Raw genomic sequence first — 26720 nt, forward strand, 5'->3', positions numbered from 1 at the left:
TTCAGTAAGCTTGTACAGATAACTCTCAAATATTGATTTGAGCCAAAGCAAAAATACAACACAGGGGTCTCAATTTACTTCAAGCAAACTTTTCTGAATGTCTCCAACCACTACACCATCCAATGTCATTTGCAGTCAACCCATCAACACTGTAAGGGTTTCAGAGCTGTGCAGTAAAACTGGGTTTCAGGGATGCTGGCATGGCTGCATGGAAGAAGTACCACAGTACATGTTAAAGTACCACAGTGCATGTTTGAAGCTCACGTTTTCCATCTTACTTAGGCTGAGGATTCTAAGTTGGCATTCACAACAACTTCAATTTAATAAGTATTTTCCAAGAAAAAACAAACAAAGAAAGAAGGAAAAAAAAAAACACCAAAAAACAAACAAACAAACAAACAAACAAACAAAAAAAAAAAAAAAAAAAAAAAAAAAACAAAACAAAAAACAAAAAACCCTCAGGCAGGTGCTTCTGGAAACTTGAGTAAAAATTTCCAAAAAATTCACATAGGTAATATTATTGCTGAAAGAGTTACCAAATAAGAAACTGGTCTCATAAAAATGTATAGACATGGGTTTTTATAGTTTTTCATATTCTATCTGCAATTTTCTATGAAAATTTACTAGATTTTACTAGCAAAATATTTAACTTAGCTACAAATGATGCACAAGATGAAAAAAATCAAAATTCTAAGTTAAATATTTTAATTAGATATAGAGAAACTGTAATTACGGAGTAAGACATATTTTTACTTAGCTCTTGCTGGAAAGACTTTGAGAGTTTATAACCTCTATTCTTACTCTATTTTTTATTGCTCCTGATCTTAATAAAGTTTTTGCTTAGGATCTCACATATTCAGTACAATGGCTGCAGCAACAGGCTAAACTCATACACTATTTTAATCATTCTAAGACACAGTTGGTACACTCTATCTGAAGGTCAAAAAACTTTACTCATGTTTTCAATATCTTCAATACATTATAAAAATATGAAAACTGAGGCACACATAGGAAAACTGATCTAACGCATTATCAGCCAAGAGACTTTCAAGAGAACTGGAAACAAAACATACATTTTTCTAGTTTTCTTTCTGCTTAGAGAGAAATAAAACAAAGGCGAGCTCTCCTGAAACCTGATTTAATGGTTCAAATTAAAAAAAATTAGATCAAGAAATAGCTTGAGTAGAGAAGAGATGAACAGACATATACCTCATGGTGTACAAGAGTGTCCCATCGTCCTGGATTCGTAGAAGCTTGTTTGGCATTGTCATGTTATGAGCCACTGACTTCTTCCCATTATGAAAAAATGTATCTGGGGTCCAGATTTTGCTGGCCATTAGGTTGTTCAGTCGAAGAATGTTCATCGGGCCTTTAAACTTTAATCTCTCATCCTTCCATCGCTGACGGAAGAAAACATCTATCGTGTACTCCTGTAATGGAATAAAGGTATGCCTTTTTTTGACACAATGAAACACTAATCTGCTTTCTGAGAACAAAAATAGAAAAACTTGGTTTGCAAAATTCCCTTGGTTAAATTTTCAAGGGGGAACAATAATCACTGAGAATAATAAAAAGGAAGTCAATGTACTAAGAGCATGACATTCTTCCTCATGATCACTAGATTTTGTTTTTCTATTGAACTCTTTCAATATTTAGATTTCTGTATCTGATATACAAAGTATCTATGCCATGGGTAATTTCAGTAAAGACAGTAAGGAAGGAAAGTAAGGAAAAAATACACAGGAAGACATTTAAATAGTTCTTTTAGTATCTTCTGCTGCACAGTAACCCAGCATTTCAAGAGCATGGAGAATGGCTCAGGCTGGAATTAAGGAAACAAAGCAACCCATAAATGGTACAGTATATACAAGCAGAATGATACAAGATTTTTCCAAAGAGGAATGTAAGGCTCTGTAGTAGTGTGGATTTTATGAAAAAAAGTACATAGGTAGGAAACAACAGCTGCTGATGAAGAGGTGATACACACTGCTTGGTGAACCTTCCTCTGATGCCTAGTCCTGGGAAGGCAGTACAATTGGGAAAAAAAGGATGCAAGCAAAAACAGACTGATGACCTGGACCAGATGCCTGTGTCAACCAGTGCTTGGTATCCCATCTGGTGGGTTTTCTTGCTGTTTAATTGATTGCTGGCTGGGGTTAAACCACAACACAAACAAACAAAAAACTGACTAAACATTGAAAATGTAAATTCATCAGCTATCTTCAAAATGGAACTGTAAATGGATTTAGTGTTTTGCTTCTGTCAGCACAGCATATAAATCGGATTCAGGAGAGCTTAAAAACTACGTTGGAAGCAAACTGTATTTTGCATACTGGCAAATGCTACCTTGGTGTAATTTTGTTTTGTTGGACAGGTGCAAAATGTGGTCCCATGACTTCAAAATATTAGTATGCTGCAACAGTCTGTACTACTGCAATTGCTCTGCATAAACCATTTTCAAATCAACTACTTTGAATGGACAAGGCCTGATAAAATTTAACCAATATAAAATTTTCAAAGGATTTCAATACAAAAGTGACTTCAAGGAACTTATCAGCCTCAATCATTTTCTGCTGGCTCCCTTGTGTGCTGATTAACAAGGCTTAAGGTTCTTCTCCATCAACCATACAGGGATACAAAGGGAGTGCTGACTAGACAGCGACAAGCGTCAGCTCTCTTCAGCTCCTTTGGCCTGTGAGCCAAAGGGCTGTGAGGACCTTTTCCAGGTCAGGGCCAGAGGCTAAGGAGAGCACGAGGAACAAAGGAAAGAGAATTTTGTTACGTGAAGGAGCATGACAGGAGCAGGAGAGAAAGCAGTTCTCTTTATGAACGGCGACAAATGCAAAGAGATATTTTGGAAATTATGGACACTTATAAACTAACCTGACAAAAACCAGAAGCTCAGTTTTTAGCTATACCAGGAGGTCATACATTAACACAACAAAATTTTGTCATTTTTCTAACTAAAATTTTAAATATTTAAAATAATATTAAATAAAACTAGCATGACAGTACACTGAAAATTAATTTGCTTGGTTTTCTTTAATCCCATTTTTAATTATCCCTAATAATATTTTAGTAAATATATCTGTTTAATACAAAATGATGAACCTCTAAAACATGTATTTCTTTGATATTATACTTGATTTTGTTCAGTACCTCATCACTGCTAGAGACACCACCTCATAACAAGTGGTTTGCTCACTCTCTTTGATAGATCACATTTATCTTCTTTTATTTGCTGATTTATATGTAGTTTTATTTGTTAAATATCATGTGACTTAAAATTCCATTTAGCAATAGCAAGTACCATATCAGATCAGTTGCAGAGCAGGGAAAGTGAAAAAATGCAGAATATCATGGAGGATCAGGAACAGCAGGGAAGTATATGAAATCTGGATAGAAATTTCAGGTAATTAAAGGAAAACAATTGCCCTAAGAGTGTCTGTGCGGTTTTCATCTGAGGGGCTTTACCAATAAATCATTTTTATGGTAAGATTGATGTTTGAGGTATAAAGAACTGGGAAGAAGAGCCTGAAGGGATTACAACTTTGAAATTCCACTGAAATTCAACAAGAGTGAGTGATATGTCCTACAGGTTCTTTTGACAAACATCCCTGCACATAAACGATTAGAATATAAATCTGAACTTTTTTGCAATGTTTCCAAAAATAAAAAACTTCAAAGATCCTGCTATCTTACTGTCTTCCAACATACATAAAAAGAATTACAAGAGAAATAAAAAATAAAAAAAAAAAAAAGGCAGACATGAAATACCACTAAATCAAAACAGCAACATTTCACAAAAACCCACATCAGCTGCATGGCAACGGCTAAGGAAATAGAATGAGCAGGAAAGAATGAGCAGTAGAATGAGCTGCAGCCTTGAGAGACTCTACTGAGAAACCTCTAACTGATCCACAGGCAATGGTTAATGGCTCAAACACTGTTAAGGCAATCACCAAAGGACTTTGCCTACTATGGCAAACTGTATAAGGAAGCAACTGCTCATCTGAGACCACAGAACACCCCTCTCTGCCTCTCCCATATATGCCTCTGTGAATTCCTAGAAATCTGGACAGTAAATTAAGCCTCCTAATGGGAATTTGAGATAAGGTAAAGGTGCTACTATTGTCCCATTATCTCAGGCCGAAGGAGAAGTGAACAAGGCTGAGAGGAATGTATCCACAAGAAAAGCCAACTCAGCAGATGTGCTGAAAATAAGTCCTGGCTGGGTCTGGCAGGGGGAGACTGTAGCTGCCAGACTCATTTCTGGAGTCTTCCACCAGAGGACTGCATATGATCCACAGTTGCAACAGATCCATGGTTCTGCAAAAGATAATGTAAAACTCCCCTCCCCAGAAGTGTCTGGGTACTCCCATGTAAACCTGAACATTTATTATCCTATTGAACTCAATGTTACGTAGGCTTCCCACACCCTTGGCAGATCAAAACTGTGACCATCACTTTGACTAACAAACATTGAAATTACATCAAGTATTGTTGAACCCATGTGTGGTGATATCTATGTACTCTTCTCCTTTTTTTTCTCTTTCTTTCATTTCCTTACAAATATTCTTCAGTGTTATTTTTATGCTTTGGATTGCTATACTGTTATTGATACTAATAACCAAAATGGCTACATACCTCCTTTCCTTTGCAGCCAAAATTTTCCAAAATTAACTCATATATGTGTGTGTGTGTGTGTGTGTATATGTGTATATGTGTGTGTGTGGGGGGGGGGGGGGGGGTGCATTTAAAAACACTGATCATTCAGTGTTGTTTCACCCTAATCCACTTCCAGGGATCAATTAATAAGAACCTGAGTTACCATCATGTTTTGCGTGGTTTGTAACACCATCCAGTCTATGCTGGAGGTCTTTATTTCAGAACATCTCATTTAGAAGATAGAAATAGGGAATAAACCAAGGTTTGGTGTGAATGATGACAAACACCTTCCGTTTCCATTTACCACAATAGTAGTAAAATCTCACATAGTTCTTAAATAACTTATCTTTCTACAGACTTCTTTGCATTTTTAATGGATGTTTTGGGATCTCAATTTTTTCATTGTCCATTTAAAATTATTATTTGAAGCAAAATACAACCCCTGTCTTTGCATCCCAGTACTATATTAACTGATCCCATGCTCCCTTCTGTGCCAAATTTATTCTACTTACGATCATGAATATCCCTATTGACGTTTACCATATTAAAAAATGAAAAAAAGGAAGGTGTTGAAGCATGTTTGAATATAATAAATATGATAAAAAGCCAGCTATGAAAAGATGCTACATAGAGATATTGAGACTAATTTTTATTTGATATATACCACTTGGTGGAAAATGCTGCGTAATGTTTACTTTTCGGTCAAGACTAAAGTTCTGTGACAAAGGGAAATCTGGACTCTAGAAAAAAATACTCAGATTAGTACCTGATACTAATTAAATTCACTCTGCAGATATTTCCCCTATGTAAAAGAACTGCTCCCTTTGGACATGACCTAACTACTCTCCAGTATATAGTGCAGTATCTCCACAAAATCACAGGAGCATACTTCCAGGTCTTCAGAGGACTCCTGTGATGATTTCTAGAAAAGAAAGTGCTTCCTACTGTGTTGTGTCTAAAATGGTGCTAATATAGCCAGACTCTAATGCAGTACAATAGAACATAATCTTTCAAATATGTGTTATACTACCTTACTTGAAATTTTAGGTACAGGAGATGAGATTCTTGCTACAGTTTTAAGAAGCACTTGACCCTCTGCCAGTTCTATGGTCACAAGAATAAAATGGTGAGGAAATTTCATTTCTCTTTTATTATGCAGTTGTGCACAACACTATGCACAATAAAAAAAAGATGTCAATACCCCTGGCAAAAGCTTTAGCTGACCTGAGTACAAGCAAAGCCTCGCCACCACATGGCAGTTGTGGTTATTTTTTGTCGGGGTTTTTTGTTTGTTTGTTTGCTTGCTTGCTTGCTTGTTTTTTGGTTTTTTGGGGTTTTTTGTTGCAAAGGCCAGATTTGTATTTGTATGGGAAAAGTTCAACCAACAAAAAATGTACTCTCATCCTTTTCAGTAATGGTTGGCAGATCTGGCAGCCTTAGGATCTGGAGTAAAGATGGACGTGTTCCAAATATCTCAAAAATTGCAAGTGTCCATTAGCAAGCAGTATTGTCCTGAAGCAGATGGAGCATTTTATTAATTACTTTCTGGAACACAGCATTTTGTTTAATTAATAGTTCAAGCCAGAGTTCTTCATTCCCTACTTGTAAAGATTTTTCTTCATCATTTAACTGAAGTATGTTTGTCTTTTTCTTGACCGCTCTTAAAGTCATGAGTGGACATGAATATATAACCACTAAAAGAAATTTTAAATACTGTAAAATATAAAACTTTTAAAATAAAAAAAATTAAAAGCAAGGAAAGGGGAAATGGCACATATAGCTTTTCATCCTTAAAACAGTTAGAAATACTGTGGTTGATACACTGATTAAATAGTTCAGATTCATGGACTTAAATCTTGCCTTGGTAATATAGGAACTGCATATTAATATTTACTTTTACATCAGTATAATTTCTGCATTTTAATTCTTAAAATGTATGTTCTTTTTTCATATTTGCTTTAAGGAAACATATAAGTTTTTCTTTTGGATTTGTTTAAAAACATTAGCAATCTTAGGATGTAACTGGTGCTGTAGAATACTAACATGATTGGTATGCATCTAAGCATCAAAATTACTTTCAAGATAACTAAGAAGGAGTTTAAACACAAGATTTTAAAAATGTAATTTTTTAAAAAAATTAAAAATGCAAAAAATGTAATGTAATTAGTCAAAGAAAAATAATCTGCCCAGTATATGCACATTTACCATAACCTGATAGTCGTCAGTGTGACAAGCGCAAGTTTGTGATGCAACTTCTGCAATTTAACTTATTAAACTTGCCCACTAGACATTTTCAGTGAGTGCTGAAATTAGCTTTCCAGTGGGAGGATCACATCATTAGCTGGTTGTCTGGGTGGATGTCTCTGTGGGCAGATCTATGCAGGGTGCAGATGGCACAGAAGGACTAACAAGCTACAACAGTCTGCATAAGCTACTTCATCTTTGTACTTCATTGTACTGCCTGGTTTTACCTAGGCCCACCTAACAGATTGGACAAACAATCCATCTCACTTTCTACCTTTTTCCTCTCTAAAAACAAGCAATTGTTGTACAATATGAGGACTGAAAGAGTTCTCCTCCGAACCCCCTCAAAGCTCCAATCATAAGCACTGACTACCCAGGCTCTGTACAAGCACTTGTGCATCAACATTAAACCTCACTGCGCAGACAAATAAACTGAATCCATTTCCTCTTCTCCAAAACCTACCTCCCGATGTGTACACAACACAGAACATAGAAGGAAATAGCAGACAGACAGAAATGCCCTTCAGGTCCTTTGGAGTGTGGATCTTACATATTAGTGAATAGAACCCTTGAAAATATTCTGAGGAAGGAGGACTGTGGTTTGAAACTGCACTGTTGGTTATTTTTTATCAAAACCCTTAACAGCCCTGTTGAAAACTGAAACACAATCCCACCACTGCATTTCAAAGGAACATTATTCATTTTTAAATACATAATTAATGTCTGCCAGAAACATATGACCTTTAATACTATCAAGAATATGTGGAATATTTCTAGGGAATTGCAGCACAATTTTTCTCTATTTAAAGAATTCATTTCAAGTCTTTTATTTCTGCCTAATCTGTCAACTTCAGTCATTTTTGTCTAAGCATTTAATCGAAACATGAAGTATTAAAAATATCTGGAAAAAATGTGTTTAACCAGTTTGAATGATAGCGTCTAGGGAAGAGAATGTCTTTCTGTTCATATTAATTTATGAAAAGGACCTTCTTCGAATATTTTTCTCTCTTCTTTTTTTCCCATATACCTGATGTAGAGTGAACTCTCAGTCTAAAAGAAGCACCAAGGAGGGATAAGAGTTCTGTGGAAGATACGAATTGGGATTTCTTAGAAAAGAGACTACAGGACATTTTTCCCACCACTGTCACTGAAAATAAAAACACTTGTCATTATCTCTTTTTTATTCAGACATGGAGAAAGAGCAATCCTGAAACACAGTGGATGCCTGGTGCCAGGAACAGGAATCCAAACAAAGGTACAGAGGGAGCTAACAGCAGTGACAGGCTTGGACACAGACTGACAAATCAATCTCTAATATTGATCCACTTGGCAGGATGCTGCTCAGAGGAAAAAGCCCTCCCAAAATAATAAAAGGACAGAAACTCTGAAAGAGATTATGTGAGCAATTCTCATCAAAATTTTACTGTATGGATTTAATGTGCAAAGGCAATTACCTGAGCCAAGAATAAAATGGAATAAAGCAACAAGTTTATTATTGACTTTTCAGAAACATATCAATTATAAAAACACAACCGAGATGTTCCCCACTGCTCTCCAAAACCCCAAAAGTCTAAGTGTTTTTATAATTTCTTTTACTCTTTAATCTTCTCTTACTGACTTCAAATAATAATTACATGAAAGTAATTGCAGTACTTTTTAAAAATCTTTTTGAAAAAAAAATCCTGATGCATTCCCTTATTCTGTCCAGACTTACATATCATAGCAGCTCTGTAAAGTGTCTCTTAAGTTAAGGAATTCTAGCTAATAATTGGAATCTGAAACAGAGCTAAAAATAAGTTTCATAGGAAAAAAAACCCCAAACAAAATGTGAAATACAAACTGAAATGAGGAAATCTGAAAAAAACAAAAAGGAAAAAAGAAACAGGGTTCCAAGTTCAGTCACTATGTCTAAAGAAATATCCTCAGTTGTAGTGATGAATGCTCTAACAACTCTTCTGGTCATTTCTGTATTTGACTTTCAGCCTTCATTGAAAATTTCTATTCTGGTTGTATTTGAAAAATCGGAAAGACTTATTGACATTTGAGTTGAAAACTGACGAGATGGAAGTGTGTGGAGTGATGAACTAGCTGTGTATGACGATGTCTACAGAGAAATGTTCCCGTTCCTTGAAGTCAATGTGAAAGATGGGAAGTCTATCATCAAGAAACTAGGGAAAACTTGTTTACAAATGACTTGGGGACCAAGGTGTAACCACAGCAAACAAAACTCCACAATAACAATGAAAATCTAAGACTGCAAGTTAAAATACAAAAGTTTCAGAAAGCTTCTTAGCTTTAATATTGAAGTTAAACTGATTCAAGTCCTGCTACCTAATGGTGTATGGTAGGAATGCAGGGAAGACCACTCCCAGAAAGACTGTTCTGAGGCAAAATTTGTTAAATCTTGGCAAATCCTTTTTCACAGCACACCTAATATAAAGGGTCTCTGTGCCTACATAATTGATTTTGCACAAAATAACTATTGCTTGAGGAGTAAATAGGTCTCATTTTTTATATATATATATATTTTTTTTTTTTTATTTTATTTTTTTTTTTTTTTTTTAAATTGTGGACATCAGCAGTTACTATGTCTATGGGGGAAGTTTTAGGAGCCAAAGTGTCAGGAGAGCCTGGAAAGACACCAAGTCTGAGTGAGAAAAAGAGGTTAAAATACATTGCTTTCAGTGATGAAATTCAAGATAGAAGCATGTAGATGTACAATGGTGGTACAGTCTACCAGATTTCAAATAATTAATTTTTAAAAATGGAAAAATAATCAGGTTTAATGTTCAATCCTTTTTATTCTACAAATTATAATCCAACTAAGTTCATCCTTCACCTGTGAATTTTCAAATATTAAACATTTTAATTTCATGATAAATGCTTTAATTGGGCTCTGTAATACTAAATTAGTCCTATAACTCTTCAGAAAATTAAGAGATGCTTTTTTTTTCAGTTGTTCTTTCCAATTTTTCATTTGTTTGCTTTTCTAAACAATGCAGCTTTTCTTCTCTCGGGCTAATGTCAAAATAAATTTGTATCACTGATTGGGTTGGAAGCCTATAAGGCATAGCATCACAATACTGAACTTGAACATTTCTGAGAAATAACAGCTCAAAAAGACAGAAGAGTGAAAGTAAAATGTGTTTAAACCTGTGTTTTGCTTTGTCATCCTTGATTCTCACCAGTTTGCAGAAGGAAGCTGAAAATTCTTATACATTGGCACTGCATAATTAACATTAAATAGAGTGGTTGACATACAATAACTTTTCTTTGACACAAATGATAGATGCCCAAATATTTTTGTTCATTTGAAGCACAGTTTGCAACAGACTCCTGACCAAGAGTGAACAGATTTAGTAGCTGACTATTTTGGTCAGAACAGAGAGCAGCATCTTTTGAACTTAGTCAAAATGTTAATCCACTACAAGCACCAAATGTTTTCAACTCTTAACACATTATGAGACAAATCTCAGCCTCAGCTACTATTTCTTGAATTTATCAACGGCAACTTCAGCTAGCTTATAATCAGTCAAAGATCAGATTCCCCTGGACATAATTTTTTTTTGGCAAAGTTGTGATACTGGAAAAATACAGCAAATTTGAATAAAACCCCACATTCTAGCAATCATACTGAGTCATAGATCATACACCATAACATATTACCATTAATGGGAACAGCTTGTGAGGAAAACAGAAACCTCACAAATTCATAGCAATTCAACAACAAAGGTTAATTGAATTAAATTACAATATCATAAATTACATTTTATCAACTTTGTGGATCAACACTACATGAGAACTGCATCCTTAGCTCCAATCCACCCTTCACTGCCTGCGTGCCACTTCCTTCTTTATTCTAAATGCATATTAGACATCTCCCATGTCAGTGAGTCCCCCTCCTGTTTACAAAAGCAGCCCTCTTCTTCTGAGTGCCATTATTCTTCACAAGATACTAATCAAGGAGGAAAAAACAAACTGGAGAATATATCATGCAAAGCGGTGCATTCACACACCTGATGATTTTATTACTGTAAGAAACTCCAGTGGAAGGAATCCTAGGGGCAGCAATAATCATGAGAGTTTTGGGCAACAGCAGTGTTCAGCCTAAATACCTCATGTGACTGAGGGCCTCACCATTCACATTGAGACAGCAGAGGACTTCAGGGGCTGGGACACAACCTTCCTGAAAAAAATCTGAGTTTGGGATCCTCTGAAAATTCTGGAGGACATGGGCAAGAGTCAAACTCATTCTTCCAATGAAGCCTTTTAAGGAAGAAATTTAAAAAATATATATAATTTCAGAGTTTCCAACATTTACAGAAGAAAATATCAATGAATCCTCTGTATAATAGTTTACATTATTGATTCAGTCATGCAGCTCCAAAATGAAAAAGTACTAATGGTTAAAACTCTAATGTCACCTTCATGTTCGACAGAATACGTGATGTTTGGAAGCTACTGTTTCAGAACTCACATGTTGGAATTTTCTAATTGACTGCTCATACGTTTCAAAATTATTTTATAATTATCAACAGAACAAGCTAAATTAACCCTGAAGCTTGTAGTAATAAGAATTAAACAGCTCTTACTTATCTATCTACTTATCTGCACATAAACATACCTGTTAGAGTAACAGCTGCCGTTCTCATGCACTGCTCTCTGCTTTGATTAACACCTCTGCAGATATCTGTTAGAGCTGTAGCATCAAAGGACCTGACCCCTTACTGCACTGTCTGTGTATCTATGCAAATAGACACCCAGAGTTCTCCATACATTTATCCACTGATGTCAAAAGTGTGTTGGGAGTGAGGGAATAGACTCAAGGAGCTTTTCAATATATTTCCATTGAAGCACAGATGACTTGCACAGCCTTGGGTAAGTCTCTTTGTGCCTCAGTACTCCTCTTTAAAAGTGGATTAATATCATCTCCCTGTTACACAGGACTACCATAAATGCAAGACTTTATCACTCTAAAGTCATGAGATACTAGACCAACAAGGTCAAGATGTTCATATCATCTTTGTATATAGCTGTGAATACCTTTTTTACAAAATTACTAACAAAATAAGAACAACTTCATAAACCTAAAATCATTAGAAAAAAACACCTCCAGAGAGCCAGCAACATGTACAGGAATAATACATGGCCTTTCATGTGAAGCCTTTCTGGTGTATTCATAAGTATCAAAACAGAGCTTGAAAACTGAAACTATCCCACCAAAAAAAAAAAAAAAAAAAAAAATCACAAAACCCTGCCAGAATATATTCTCCAAAGCCATGATTATCTGGTAGTCAGTAAGCAAATAACTTTTAAAATGTACAGTGTGCCATGAAAAATTTAGCTTCATAAACTTCTTCATAACATCGTAATGTTCCCTGTTTTGTATGATGCATAACCCGAATTTTTTCATAGAAAAATAAATATTTTCTGATTTAAAAAATATTCATTTTTAATATCTACCAATATACCTTGGTAGTATTTTATATGTCTCATACATAATAATGAATGCTCAAAACACTTCAAAAACAATTTCTTGCAGGATTGGGACATTGAGATGTTCATGGTTAATGGCTCAAACAATCAGCCATTTGCAAAAGCAGCAGGTGCTTTCCTGAGGATAAGCACAGTAACAGCCCAGGTGCTGAGGGTGTGAGCACCAGGGGATGACCATGACAAAGCAACCTTTGTTTAGCAAGAAGCTGGGGTTTGAGACAAATAAGGAAAGAAGCCAGAAAGAAGCAGATCCTGTGAGGGAGATTAATACTTTTTATCATGCTGTTATCCTTCCTTACACAAGTGGCTCAGTTGTAAAACTCCCCCTGACCTGGGAGACATACTGGGACATTCAGGCACAGGCCTGAAGGTGTTCCTCCCCTTTGATGGGGCATAACGGGCTCAACTGCACTGACTGAGAGGCAGCTGTCATGTCTTTGCAGGCGTCATAAACCTTCAGATGTCATAAACCCCAAAATGGCCTCAGACTAATTTCTGGTGGGGCCTTCCACCAGAGGACTGTGCAGGATCCACAGTGTTGCAACAGATTCAAGGTGCTGCAAAAGACAGCGTCAAACTCCCCACCCCAGGGAAGGTGCCTGGGCATTCCACATAATGCTAAGCATATATAAACCCTCTGGAATCTGTGTTTTGTGGGTTTCCCCACCCCCAATGGATCAAGATACCACTCAGACCAAAGGACATCAAAACTGCAACAATCAAGTCCTGTTATTAAAACCACAAATGGCAGTATCATTCTACTCTTATCCTTTCTTTCTCCCTTTCTTCTCAAAATACATTGTAAGCCAGATTAAAAAATTAATGTCAAAGCCTTAGTAAGTGCCTTGTGTCTGGATTTGTTAAGGCTGGCTAAGTTAAAGTTTGCTAAATTAAAATTTGTGAAGTATTTATTTTGCCTGGATGTTGTTTTAAAATCTGTCAAGTACCTTATTCTATCTTAATGCTCTAAATTTTGCAAGTAAGAGTTTGTTGTTGAATCTGCTGAGAATTTTCTTCTCTCCTACATGTTGCCCAGAGTCAATTAAACCACCTTCCCCTAAACCAGGCAAGTGGACAGGAGCATAAAAGGTAGTTTAAGTAAGTTTGAGATTGTCTTTCCCTTCCTTCCCTTTTAGAGAAGCTGTATCCATCAGCTCTTTCTACCCAGTATGAAACATTCTCCCCAGTCTCTGTATTATTTGCAGAGCCTACAAACAATTGTTTTGAGCCTACAAACAATTCCCTATAACCCAGAGCAATATTCTGAAAGTTTCTTTTTTTTTTTTAAATGTCACTGACTTCCTTAAATGCTTACTAAACAAAGCAAATTATCAAGGACAGATCTATAAAACACCACAATCATGTTGATACCCAGTTTCCAAGCTATGTCTTTCAAGAAGTTTAATTTAGATTTGACTCCCATCAGGTCCCTCAGTCTATTGCCAATGTTGTCTTCCTTTCACTCCAGGTTTTCACCTGAGAGGAATCCAGTTCATCCATATCAAGCTTGCCCCAGAATAAGAACCAAAGTACAGTCAGTGGGACAATCAGAAGATTTACTGGTCTAAACTGAACAGATAACAAAAGCACACTTATCATGTAAAGTCTATAAATCAATTTCCAAATTTTGAACTACATGGGGTTTGGCACTTTCTGATTTTAGTGAAATTGTGTCAAATTCATCTGCAATAAATAAAAGAAGAATACAAGTTTAAAGGAAGTTTATATATATCTATATATCTATATCTATATATATCTATATCTATATATATATATCTTATACCATTTACCCATATATGCAAAAGATTCAGGAACTCACCATATCAGTATCTGACACAGGTCCAAAACTGGTCACATAGATGTTAGTGAAGACTTCAGTAATACTATCTGATATAAAAAGAAAAAAAAAAAAAAAAAGAAAAACAAAAAACAAGCAAACATTTTAAATTGATAATATATTTTTTAACTCTCTATGCAAGATTATGGGACATTTTGAACAGGTTTCTCTCCTTCTTTACTATCCCTCACCAGTATCCTCCTGTAAATACTGGGGGTCTCTCTCCCACTTAACACAGAGGTAAACGAACAAGCATTTCCACAGAGTAGTTTGTTTCAGCTTGTTCAACTATACAGTCATCAGCAACTACACACATACATCCCATTTCTCTCAGCAAAAATAACCACAGCAACTTGGACTTAACATGGAAGGACAGCTCTAAACACAAAATGCCTTTGTTAGAGAGGTGTTACCTCTGTTGTTGCAGACCTCTCCTATTAAAGCCTTTCCATTTGAAGGCTGTTTTCTACATCCTTAATAGCTTTTTCAAAGAAAAATACAAGAAAAGGCAATTACTGACTGCACCAAATGTAACAGAACAGCATCATACTTTTCAATTGGTTGTGTTTTTAAGTGGCATATATTTTAACATAACAGTTCCTTTCCTTGATAAGCAATGCTCCTGATACATTGCTGTGGTACTGTGAACACTGAGAAAATGTCTTTCCTAATCATTGCAGTCAGAGAGGCATGAAATCAGAATATTAGGTATTATACTGCAGGGAAAAATAATTGCTTAGTTTTCTATCTTCAGTTTTCAATTGGGCTCAAAATAGAATGATATTCACTAAGAGGTTTAGTACGCACAGAAAATTTCTTACAGCAGTTGCCAGCTACAGGCTACATTCTAGACAGTCAACACAAGGAACTCTCTGCCTTAAAGCCAGCTGCTGACTGGAAAAGAAAAAATTGAATATAACTAGGTGCAATTTGACTCATTGCAGAATTTCCCATTTCCAAAAATAACACAAGTGCCTGTTGTATAAGTGACCTTGCTGTCATATTATTATTATTATATTTTCATATTTAATCATTGTTAAATGTGGGTAGGTAATAGTTTCTATTTTCCTAAAAGCTGACTTATAAAAAATACATGAAATAAGCAAACTTTAATTATTTTGAGGCCAACAGTACAATCCCTGCTCTTTACTGGGAGAAACCAGTGGTGCTCACTCATGACAGCAGAGTCTCTACCAGCCACCAGGAAAAGACCAGGACTGATCCATGAGCAGCTGCATGGGGAGTAGTGCATTTTCAAAGGGATGTAGCAGCAAAGAAACAGTGATTTTGGACAACTTCTGGAGCACAAACAAGGAATATCCATCTGTTCTTATCTATAAGGAAACTTCCTTCACCAGCCAAATGCTAGAATGCAAGACTTAAAGCCCTTCCTACCAAAAAAGAATTCTTTTTTCCATCATGTCTGCTTTTTAAGCAAATAAAATAAAGACTGACTCCTACAATTCCTCTGCATGTTCTGAGATAGGTTTATTTGTACGATAGAGACTTCTGGAATCCCTTATGAAGCATCCTTACACAAGCTGAGTTGATTTCTACTCCAGACACCTTACAAACAAACTTTAAGTCAGTGGATAGAAAAGGTGCTGCTCTGCCCTGTTCTTGGTAGTCAACAAGGCCAAAGTATGGGGGGGAAAAAAAAAATAAAGATTATTATCTCCAAATGGTTACCTGGCACAGGCTGGAATGAAATGGGAGAGTGCCAAGAGAGCTACTCCTCAAGAGTTAAAATGGTGCTGCAGGGACTAATCGTGAAATTTGGCCTGTACTGTGATAACAATATAATATATTAATTATAATTCCATGAAAAGCACTGGTGTTAAATAAATATGACTGAAAATCAAGTCTCCCAACAGCAGAGTGCCAAGGCTAATTTCAAATATACTTCTATAACTTGAATGAACCATACTATAGGCAACAAAGTCACTTGGCAAATCTTTACCTGCACAGTACATCCCCCAAATGCTTGGAAACACGGTCCTCTTGTAAGGTCACTCTATTGCTATCAGTTATTTGTATCTGATGGGTTATTTGACACAGAGGAATTATTTTAATATTTGCATATAATAAACTACAGGACATGGGATCTTCAAGCCTGCCTTGTATTCCAAGTTTTAATTTTAAAAAAAATTCCCATATTCTGTTATATAATTTTTAAACTCTTCTGGATCTACTCTTCCATCAGAAATGAGCAGAGAAGACAGAGAGAACAAACATTAATCACAACTTAAGCTATTAGAACAGTCTGTAGGTTCCCCCTGTTGGTTTGTGTTAAGTAAGAGAAAAGTACACTAAAGAGGAAATGGCAGATTTTTTTTTTTTTTTTGCCTCCTATTTTCCAAATTCTGCATAGTTAAGAAGTTTCTATTCATACCCTACCTTCAAGAAAACATGTCCTTAAAGACAAAAAAAGCTGATATGTAATAAATCTTGAATTACTCCTGTTACCATCCATTTGTGTTAGCAGCCTGAGTCTTGTGTTTGTTTCTTCCCTGTTACTTTACATAGTGTTACAAGAAAGGATCCTCTGAATTAAAAATTTGAACTTGAGGGTTCAGAATCAATGTCTACAAAAAGAAAAAACACATCCTCCTTTTTTTACAACAAATATTGTAGCTATTGCTTTGAAGGAGTCAAACAAAGAATTCAGAAGCACAAAGCAATTTCAAAAGGACTGAATGAATGAAATTTGATTCATCCTTTCAAAAGGATGAATCAAAATTCATCCAGCAGGCGTCACAGTTACAGGCTTTTTACAAATTGTATTCTGTCAAGAAAAGCACAAGTCATCATACTTAGCCCACCAGAGATTCAAACAGTTCTGGATCATCAGTTCTTGTGGAAAGCCAAGGAATATACTCAGGTAAAAGATGTTCAATGCAACATGTGCTTGCATACAAATCTAGCCTGTTTTTTTGAGAAAAGTTAAGGACAAGCTTTCTCTACTGGGATTATAAAATCTGTTTCCTCAAGTGACATGTAAGTGCGTAAGTGAAAGGCCTGATTTTCAAAAGGCTTAAATCAGTAGAGGCCCATATTGTAAAACAGTCTAGATTTTAAAGAACCTCTGTTGTGAGGAAGAGTGGCAGATTCATTTATACTTCTGGGCTCTTAAGTTATTCTGAATCACTGCTTTTGAAGGTTATACAAAGAAATAGGAACAGCAAAAGGTAAGGATATAATTTCTATTTAAGGTGCTTCTTTTAGGGGAAAAATTCTTAGGTAAAGAATATAACATGTAGCTGCCATCATCACATGAAGTACTCCAAAATTCTGCAAAGGCTATTACAGCACCATTTCTAACTTGCTCTAGTCATAAATGTTAAAAAGAAGCCCTATCTGACTTAGATTAGACCACTTTCTAAGATGATGGAGGCCAAAGGTAAACTGATAAAACATAGTCAATGAAGTTACATACCCTGTGGAAGTAAAAAAAAAAAAAAAGGCATTAATTATTAAGATGGCACATGGTTCTCAAGCACTGATTTCTTTTGATTCCCTTTCCTTGCTTGAACTGACATGGTATCACTACTGGAAAAAATAAAAAATAGAAAGTAAGAAAAAGCAATACATTTCCCAAAGTGCAGAAGACTTACACATCCTTATCTGTCCTTAGCTGGAATGTTTGCTGTGTACTTAAATTATATCTAGGATTTTTAAAAAGGTTAATTATAACAACTCCTCTACAAAGATAATAATTTTATTGTCCTCAATTTTCCACACTTGGGAAGCTGAGGCAGAAGGTTTAAATTACGTTTAAGTAATATGAAGTTCAAGTGTTTGCCAAGTCTGGTTACAGCTGTCCAACACTAAGTAACCACACTGGAAAATGTCAACATCATTGACTTGTCAAAAAATTAGAGAAGTGGTTCAGAGCTCAGCTAGAGTTGATACCAGTGGCACTGCCAATTCCTTTATGCCAGCTCTCCCGCTGTTGGGATACCCTTTCTGATGGTCTGAAATCTTGCTGACTTGTTTCTCAGTAGAAGAGCTGGCTCAGCTGAAGTAGGCTGCTTGGCAGAGAATTTGCAGTGCCTGAAGTCTAAACCAATCCAGGCTGCGTAATGGAGATGATCAGAAAAGTCAGATGAAAAGGTTCCTCATAAGCATTTACCAGTTTGTCAAAATAGTAAAATTCCACAGAGGCATTTAAATTTTCAATGAGTTCCTTTGGTCTGCTGTCTGACAGCAGTTTTCAAATTTTTTTCAAGTTCTTTTATATGTCCCTTCTCAGCTGCTTGCATCCCTGACAGGGTACACAGAATTCCAGTGCCTGTGATGAGGTAGCTAGACATGCAGGATTCTGCATACCTGAGAGCTCTCCTTTTCCTGAAGAATGCTGAGAAAGCATTATCCTTATTGAAATAAGTTTACACAGTATTTCTCATATTTGAGAATGACCTGAGTATTATCCATTCCCCTTCCCACCAAAATAATCTAGAGTCCTTTCTTCACAGAGACCAGGGACAAAACATACATGGACCATTCTGTGTATGTATAAAAGAAGAGAAGAAAGGAGTGTGATCACTGCAAAATCTTCAGAAAGGTTCCAGATGTTAGTTTGCATGAAACTGGCTATATTATTGATTAATGTGTCAAGGCTATTTTCACAAGACATCAGGCCTAGTAGATTGAGTTGGACTTTTATTCTTTTTAATTTGAATTTTTAGTCAATAAAGCTGTAAATACAGGTTTTGGGTGGCTAAAATAGAAGATAATACCTTTGAGGTAATTAAAAACCATCAAAAGTGTTCTTGGTGGGACAGAACTTTTAAAGTGCACATATGCAGTTTTAATATATACTATAAAAAATTCAGACAAACATTATTTTAGAATTAATAGTGCCTCTGAGAACACTGCAAGTCTGTAATTGAAAGGTTGCTAATGCATGCAAAAAAAAACCAAAACCAAAAACAAAAACAAAAACAAACAAACAAAAAACCAGGAGAAAGAAGCGAGAACAAAATACTGCTTCTAATTATGGCAACAAAAGCAAAAAAAAAGGAGGTCAAGTTGCAGTGCTATGGGAAACTTCACTGAGGATTTCTGAGTTTTTGTGGAAATGCTGTCAAAAGCTTGATGTTAATTTAATTACTTTTCTATCAAAATTATTTAACTGGAATTGACATTGTTCTGACATTGTAATATGGTATCTAGGGGCATGCTTGGCAATGTTGCCCAAAGGCCTTGAAAATGTCATTCATAATACAAGTCAGAAATTGCACAGGTGAAACAGCCAGGGTCTTAATCCATCAAACACTGTTCCAACTCAACATGCTGCCCTTCTCTGACAAGCTCCTTAGTGTGTCTGTTGACAGCTCAAGACACTGACTGGCTGGCAGGGAATGGGGGTCAGAGGAGGTCATGCAACACGGAGCTGTAAAAGCAGCAAAATCTGTGGTATTTCAAAAAGATGTTCTGCCAGTTCCTTTTTGGTTTAGGTAGTTTATGCAATAATTTTATTTATCCAACTTCAGCATCTTCATTCATTGTCATTCATTAAACTACAACCGTCTCAAAGCCACACATGCCCTACATAAAACCACTTCCAATTTGTAAATTGAAGTCATCTGTGAGAAGAAAAAAAAAATCATTTCTCCTGTTGACTTCAGCACCTCAGCACTTCACTTCCAATGGCTTCACTTTATCCATGAATTATCAGCAAGAAAATTTCTTCATATGGGCCATGATTTTCTTTTAAATCTCCATCTTTGACAAAGCATATGTAGAGTAAGCTTACCAGTAAGAGCTAGTAATACCTCTAAGTATTATATTAACAGTTGCAGTCTTGATTCGCATTGGTGTAAATAAGACCAGAATCAGACACTGTACTTAATTTCTCATGGTGTTGACTGGAACAGGAATATATTCTTGAGAAAATGTCTGGAGGTAGAGACAGGAAGAGACCCCAACTGACTTACCTCTGAAGAGCTGATATCTATTAACAGACATTATGTCACTTCCTAAATTGAAAGCTCTATGTAAAGTCTATCAGGGGCCCTCCAAAAGCCTATTCAGTACTTATGAAATTCGGCAGCCCTGTAAAGCAGTACCATAAATACTATTATGTCATTTACACTAATAGAATACTTGGGCTGCACATAAGCCCACTCTTTTATTTCAGCAAAGTAGTATTCATTATTCTGAAATAATTAAAACAGTTCAAAATAACAGGAATTTGCTATAATACAAGAATTCAGTTAAACTATAGTGTTTCTTTAGAAACGAGTGAGACTTTTTGACCATCAGAAAAAACACACTGACCTCAAAAAAAGAATTTAGCTTAACTGTCAACACCCTTCTCTACTGCAGCAAAAAATATGACTTGGGAGAACATTCTCAGATATGTTTTTAGCTCAACTAACAGCTTTTGTTAGCTGTAGGTTACCCACAAAATGGGCACAGAATGATATGTAGGCATATCTGCAACACAAATAATGTGATATATTATCATAGGCAGTATTTACTCTTTGTCCTGTATGAAGAAGACATTGATGCAAACTGCCTTAGCACCGTTATCAGATATCAAATGAAAAAAAAAAAAAATTCTCTCTGTACTGAGAGAAGATTTACACATTACTAAGATAATTTTCACATGTATATGACAAATTTGAGGTCTAATTCTCAGTCAAAAAGAAGAGTGCAGATCACTCAAACATTTTATTTACTACTTTTTTTTGTCTCTCTCCCAAAAGACCTTTAATTTGCAAACCATATTACTTTAAACGTTAATTTAAACACATTTCCAAAGGGTCCTATGAATGAAGCACCTTGGATACAAGTGACATTTGAGACGCAGTTTTTTACTCTACTATATGCTTTCTCCACAAATTTAAGAATATTAGTCAAGAATAGAGCTAAAGACTGATTTTGGTGCCCAATTATCTATTAAAGTACATTGGACAAGCTCCACAAAGTTATTTAAGCTCCAAGTTTCCATTTAAATCAATCAAAGTTAATTTGAATGTCTCTGTGGTCCAGATCATAATGACTAAATTTTGCACTTATATTTTTCTGAATCCCCTTTATTCCTAAATTACTGTCTAACATTGTCAGTACCTAAAATTCCCTGGCTGCTTACATTTCCACCTTAAGGCAAAAATATCCCAATGCTGCCAAGCAGCCTAAAGAACTGGCTCTCAACCAAGTCCCAACGAGTTCCTCAAACTATAAATAATTACAAATTTACTGAGCCAGAAAGATTTTGAGAGAGAAAGCAAGAAAACAAGATACTAATTCCACAGTCCAACAGTACTCATGGGATAGAGCAGACTTAAATTGAAGCCTCTGCTCAAGATCTAATTATTTACACAAAGCAGAACAATTCCTTTCAAAGACTGAGGAAGCATGCTGTATCTTGGAAAATTCAGCTTTGTGGTCAAGACAGAACGTGACACACAGTAACTGAGTTCATGTCTCTGCTTTAAATTAGAGCATGCACTTGACAAAAGCTGCTCTCTATTTTGGAAGTTTCCATTAAACCTGACTATCAGCTTCTCTAATGGCTCTTTTCAGGAAAGGAGGAATGACATGAGCTCTAGAGGCGGAACACCCCTGTGAACAGATGAAAAGGAGACTGGTAATGTTTTCACACCCAAACTTGGTTGTTTCACATGTGCTGGTGAGGAAAGGCTTCAGCTGCATGCTCCTTTTCAGCATTTTTAATTACTTAGCTTGACAGATTCCTACTCAGTTTATCAACTTTAAGAACCACATTTATAGACAGTTATGCCCACACCATCTCTGAGATGTGCCAACATGTCCAGTTCTACCCATGTTCCACACAGGGTGCCCAGCCATTGGAAGCAATGAATTTCACTATATGTGGGGTCCAAGAGATGTGGGAACTGACAAACCTAAGCCCTCAGTCTTGTGAGGCCAACTGGCAAAAGACCATGAATGCCTCTAAAGGCCAGCAGGTAAAAAGAGATCACAGTCCATGTTCTGACACATATGTAGCTCTTTTATACAAAAAAATAAGTAAAACATCTCCAGTGGAAGAAGCCAGTTTCTCAGAAAGATCAAAGGTCCCATGTCTACATAAAAGGGAAACATGAATTTAGATCCCTTTTCCAAATCAGGTAGGGAGTAACTAAGATGTTTAAGCTAGACTGTACTTCATCCCTGATGAGAAGGCTACTGTACTGACTAGCGCAGCTCATATCACATTGGGCCAATCAATCAACCAACGTCTAGCCTGAATCCTGCCAGTACTTCAACATGAAAGACATTTCAAACAGCCCAAAAGTGCATAGCTTAAATGGCTCTTTGCACTGGGAAAAGAAGATATTTAGATACTCTCACTCATTACTGTTGGACTTCATAGACTTTTGTCACCTCCGGCAACATTTTGACAATCACAGAGGTATTGACTTCCAAGTGATTAAAAAAGCAATTAACCATCTAGACAGCTTTTTGGATCTTTTTCCCTATCATTTAAACAGAGTATTCCTCCAATTTACCTTCATTGTAAAGGTATTTATACAATATGGATGCTTTAGTTGTATAAATACTTGTGATAACCGGGTAATTATGAACAGTAGTGTCAACCATGGTACAATTAAAAAAAGGGAGCAACAAAATGTTTAAAGGAAATAAATTAAATCATTAGGAAGGACAATCTAAACACATGGGCAATAGGAAACTTGTTCCCATAAGACTACCGTGAAATTCACCAAATCTCCCTTTCTTCCCTTTTCATTACATCCTCACACACCATGAAGAAGAACGAAAGAAAAAAAAATTAAAAGCATTCAGCTCTAAAATAAACTACCAATTATCAGTTAAAATTGCATAAAATGTTCAACAGAAACATGAAATTGAAAACATAGTTGAGTTTGGCTGGAAGAAATGTGATCTTGTTGAAATGGATTACTTAAATGTTGAAGTAAAAGGAACTTAGCTAACACACAACACATTTGGCAGTAAACTAAAAAACACATGCCACACAAATGAAAAAAAATATCAGCACTAAACCTTGTCCCTTTACACACTACAGCTTCCATCAGGATGAGGAGTATTTATAATTACCAGGCTGACTAATAAATGTGACTACTGAATTGTTTAGATCAACTGGATGAGCATGATAGAGCTAAAATGAACCAGACTGCCCCAACATTTTCTAAAGAATGAGAGAGGGAAGACAAAAAGCACTCAAACAAGTCTGGAAGTCTGGAAGGGAGCAGATTTTGATAAAGCAGAGCAGTAATTATTTGAACTGACCTGAATCGGTGTCATCATACAAGTAAGGAGGGCAAAGTTATTATTCACATGAGACCGTATTTCTGTCTGTTCTGCTTAGAGGTTTCTGCTATTAGAAGGAAAACCGTAATGCGTAGGTAAGGCAGAAAATTTCCCAGATTTATTTCAGATTGTAGAAACTTATACTCAGAAATCTTAATCTCTCTTCTTTTTTTAAAAATGTTTGAATTTTATGACCTCAGTACTTAGAGTCATGGAACACCTTGGCAGATTCTGCTGCATTACTCTTCTAAGCTAATTTCAGGTTTAATCTCTGTGCTTTATTCCAAGTCATAGAATTTATAATTCATCCCATTTGATACACTCACTCTGACAGTCCCTCCTGCATTTCAAACCACATCTACCCCTAACAGCAGTATCATTTTTCAAAAGCAGCAGCTTCCAGTTTCTCTTTGCAGTCATTACGCAGCCAAATCTGGGTTTCTTAAGAAGTGCTTTTATTGTATAGTGGCTATTGACTCTTCAAAAACTTCATTTTTGTTGCTAGCTTATTTGATTGCCCATCACTTACACAGACCCAGCTGCTTTTCTAACCAAGATTACTCATCCTAGATTTTATCCAAGTTGGATTTCAGAAGCCACTTTTGTTCATATATATATTAAATATGTAACATGTCAACTTGCCATTGAAAGTACAAGTTATGAAAGGATGCTGTCCTTCAGGACCTTCCCTCATTCTAAACATTAAAAAACCCCTAAATTCTCATAACTTCCTGGAAAAACATCAGAAGTGTTCTGCATCAAGCACCTGCAAAAATGGCCACAGAACTCAGTGGGATGGCCAAGAAATTGTGATAATACATAGATATACATAGAGCGTTCATTCTTTGGCTACACAAAACTTTTTCTAAGCTGAAACAGACACTGTCACAGACCTTATTAGCCTTGTTAATTATTTAATGAGGAATTTGACTAGCATGCCAGAGCCCACTGAAGTCAGTGAAAAAGTCTTCCCCTAATGATTACCATCTTCAACAGAAGCCTTTGGATTGTGTCAGTCTCTGTGGTTGCCACCCTGGAACTGACAGAATCTGTGATGAAGCTTTGGGAAAGACTGTCTTGCTTATTCTGTGGCAAGCTCAGAAGCTGGCATCTTCCCAAGGCTTGCTGCTATCAGAACAAAATATGAAACTCACACGTTCCAAAGTCCCAAAGGCTGATGGAGGTCCTCTAGAGATCAACAGACATAAGAAAGCATTGAAAATTAAGATCCTTTCAGACAGATTAATTTTAATGTCTGTGCTTACTGTCTGGGTATTATAGTACTGGATTGTACAGTCATTAAAAATTGAGCTGCAGCTCTTTTATCTTTTGCTAGCCTTGTACTTTGCATTCAAGCATGACAGGAACCAATGGTAGAAAGAGGTAGTGCCTTTATTTAATAGACTTGCATATTAGTGGGCACTTTTAATACATTTTTTTCAGCAGAATCCTCAAATATATTTTTAATAGGTAACGCTGTATGAAATTCTATCATAGTATTTCAGAAGACTGTGACACACTATTAAAAAAAAAAAAATTAAGACAGAATTCTAATCCTTCTATCAACCAGACAGCAGTTCCTATTTCAAGCCAGGTAAAATAACTATGAAGTACAGGAAATTAATGTTTATCCAGGCTCCTCTATATTCTCATAAAAGCTAGCCAGACGAATTACTAAAATCAGCCAGAGGTTGTGTGCATGTTAACACCCTAAATACCTAGCATGCTTAAAAACATTTAGACACACGCTTTCCTCACATGTTCCCATAGCCTCACAGCTGCTGAAATGCAGGGAAGGAAGAAGTAGAGTTATGGTTTCAAGACACAGCACAAATCAGACTGGCTGCCAAGCTGTCTTTTGTTTTTTATTCTTAACATTTTTTGCTTGGCAGGACAACTCCAGGGATGGTCACGGGTAATAAGCTTCCTGCTAAACAGGAGTCCTGACAAACAACGAGTTCGTGGTTTGATCCAACAGACAATCATTTTAATACTTAAACAAGCATCTCCCAAATAAGCAAAAAATACTGGTATGGACAGCACTGAAGCAATTTTAAGTCCCATTTTATCATGTTACAGAGTTGTCAGTTATTCTTCTGTTATTCAGTTAATACCAAAAAAGGTCGTAGTCTAAGGCTGTGCAAAGTGTCTACAAGAAGTGTACTGTAGCACTCAAAGTCCCACAGCTGAGTCACTTGAATGTCTCCAAGCTACTTTACAGATAACAGTGTTTCCCAGAATCTCCTCTAAAACATACTCCCAGAGCTTGGATTAAGCAGCCTCAAATTTGTCTTTTATTTTCGCCTGTGACAAGAGAATTTGCCTCCGGCTGTCCATGGAACTTTGAGAATCCACTAGGCTTCTATATGTAGAAAGACTATATATTTGGGACTGTAATCTGCTTTTAATATTTAAATAACAGGTTGGGCTTTTTACTGGCATAAATTTAAAAATAGGGTGGATTTTTTTTATTTGAAACAATGCCTAATATGAGTTCAATCAGAATCCAGTTTCTAAAGTGCATATTCTTCTAAGCAGAAACTATGGCTTTGTTATATTGCAGGTATTATCTACCACTGATATTATTTTAAAACAATTATTTTTAAAATAGCATATCATGCAGTGGCAAACCAGATTATCAGGTTTGTTTGGTTGTTTTTTTTTTTATGGTCATCAAAGACAAAAAGTCTAGTAAAAACATAAAGAATTCTTTGACATCTTTTAGCACCTAGCAGATGGAAAGGGATTATTAAAAATGTGACCATTTCCTTATCTCAAACAACAGGCATTTATATGTCTCCCTTCTCATCTTTACTTATTTATTTATTTACTCATTCATTCATTTATTTATTTTCCCAGGAGGACGTCTCTTCTCTTTTCCTTTCAGAAACTGCATGAGATGATGCAATACCAAATTCACATTTAAAAATCTGGTAAAAAGAAGTTCACTGCTTGATCCTCAGTTAAAACTATTGACGCAAACAAATCCATGAAATGCTATGGAATGCCTTAGGATGGCAGAAGGACTATATAAACACAGCACTGTATCCAAGACAAAAGCCTTGGTGTTCTCATTTATATACACCACAACACAACTCTCTCTTCAGCTGCTTCTCATTCAATATGAGAATGCTTCTCATTCTCAATAATTTAAAGTGAGCCTTTAAATTATTATTTCAAATAGTGAGAATAAACAGGCATCTACAGTAACCTT

At 36.0% G+C, this 26720-nt stretch overlaps 1 protein-coding gene across 1 annotated transcript in view; it reads right to left on the reverse strand.

The window, feature by feature from the left end:
* GABRA2 (gamma-aminobutyric acid type A receptor subunit alpha2) overlaps positions 1-26720 on the reverse strand; it is a 65699-nt gene that overhangs the window by 25041 nt on the left and 13938 nt on the right. Inside the window, exons 4-5 of the mRNA XM_066185690.1 lie at positions 14228-14295; positions 1210-1430 (exon numbers count right to left, since the gene is read on the reverse strand). Of these exons, the coding sequence (XP_066041787.1) occupies positions 1210-1430; positions 14228-14295 (289 nt within the window). The remainder of the gene's footprint in view (positions 1-1209; positions 1431-14227; positions 14296-26720) is intronic.

This window comes from Chamaea fasciata, unplaced genomic scaffold, assembly GCF_029207755.1.
Source record: "Chamaea fasciata isolate MVZ Bird 193981 ecotype frontalis unplaced genomic scaffold, bChaFas1.0.hap1 SCAF_6, whole genome shotgun sequence".
Lineage (NCBI taxonomy): Eukaryota > Metazoa > Chordata > Aves > Passeriformes > Sylviidae > Chamaea > Chamaea fasciata.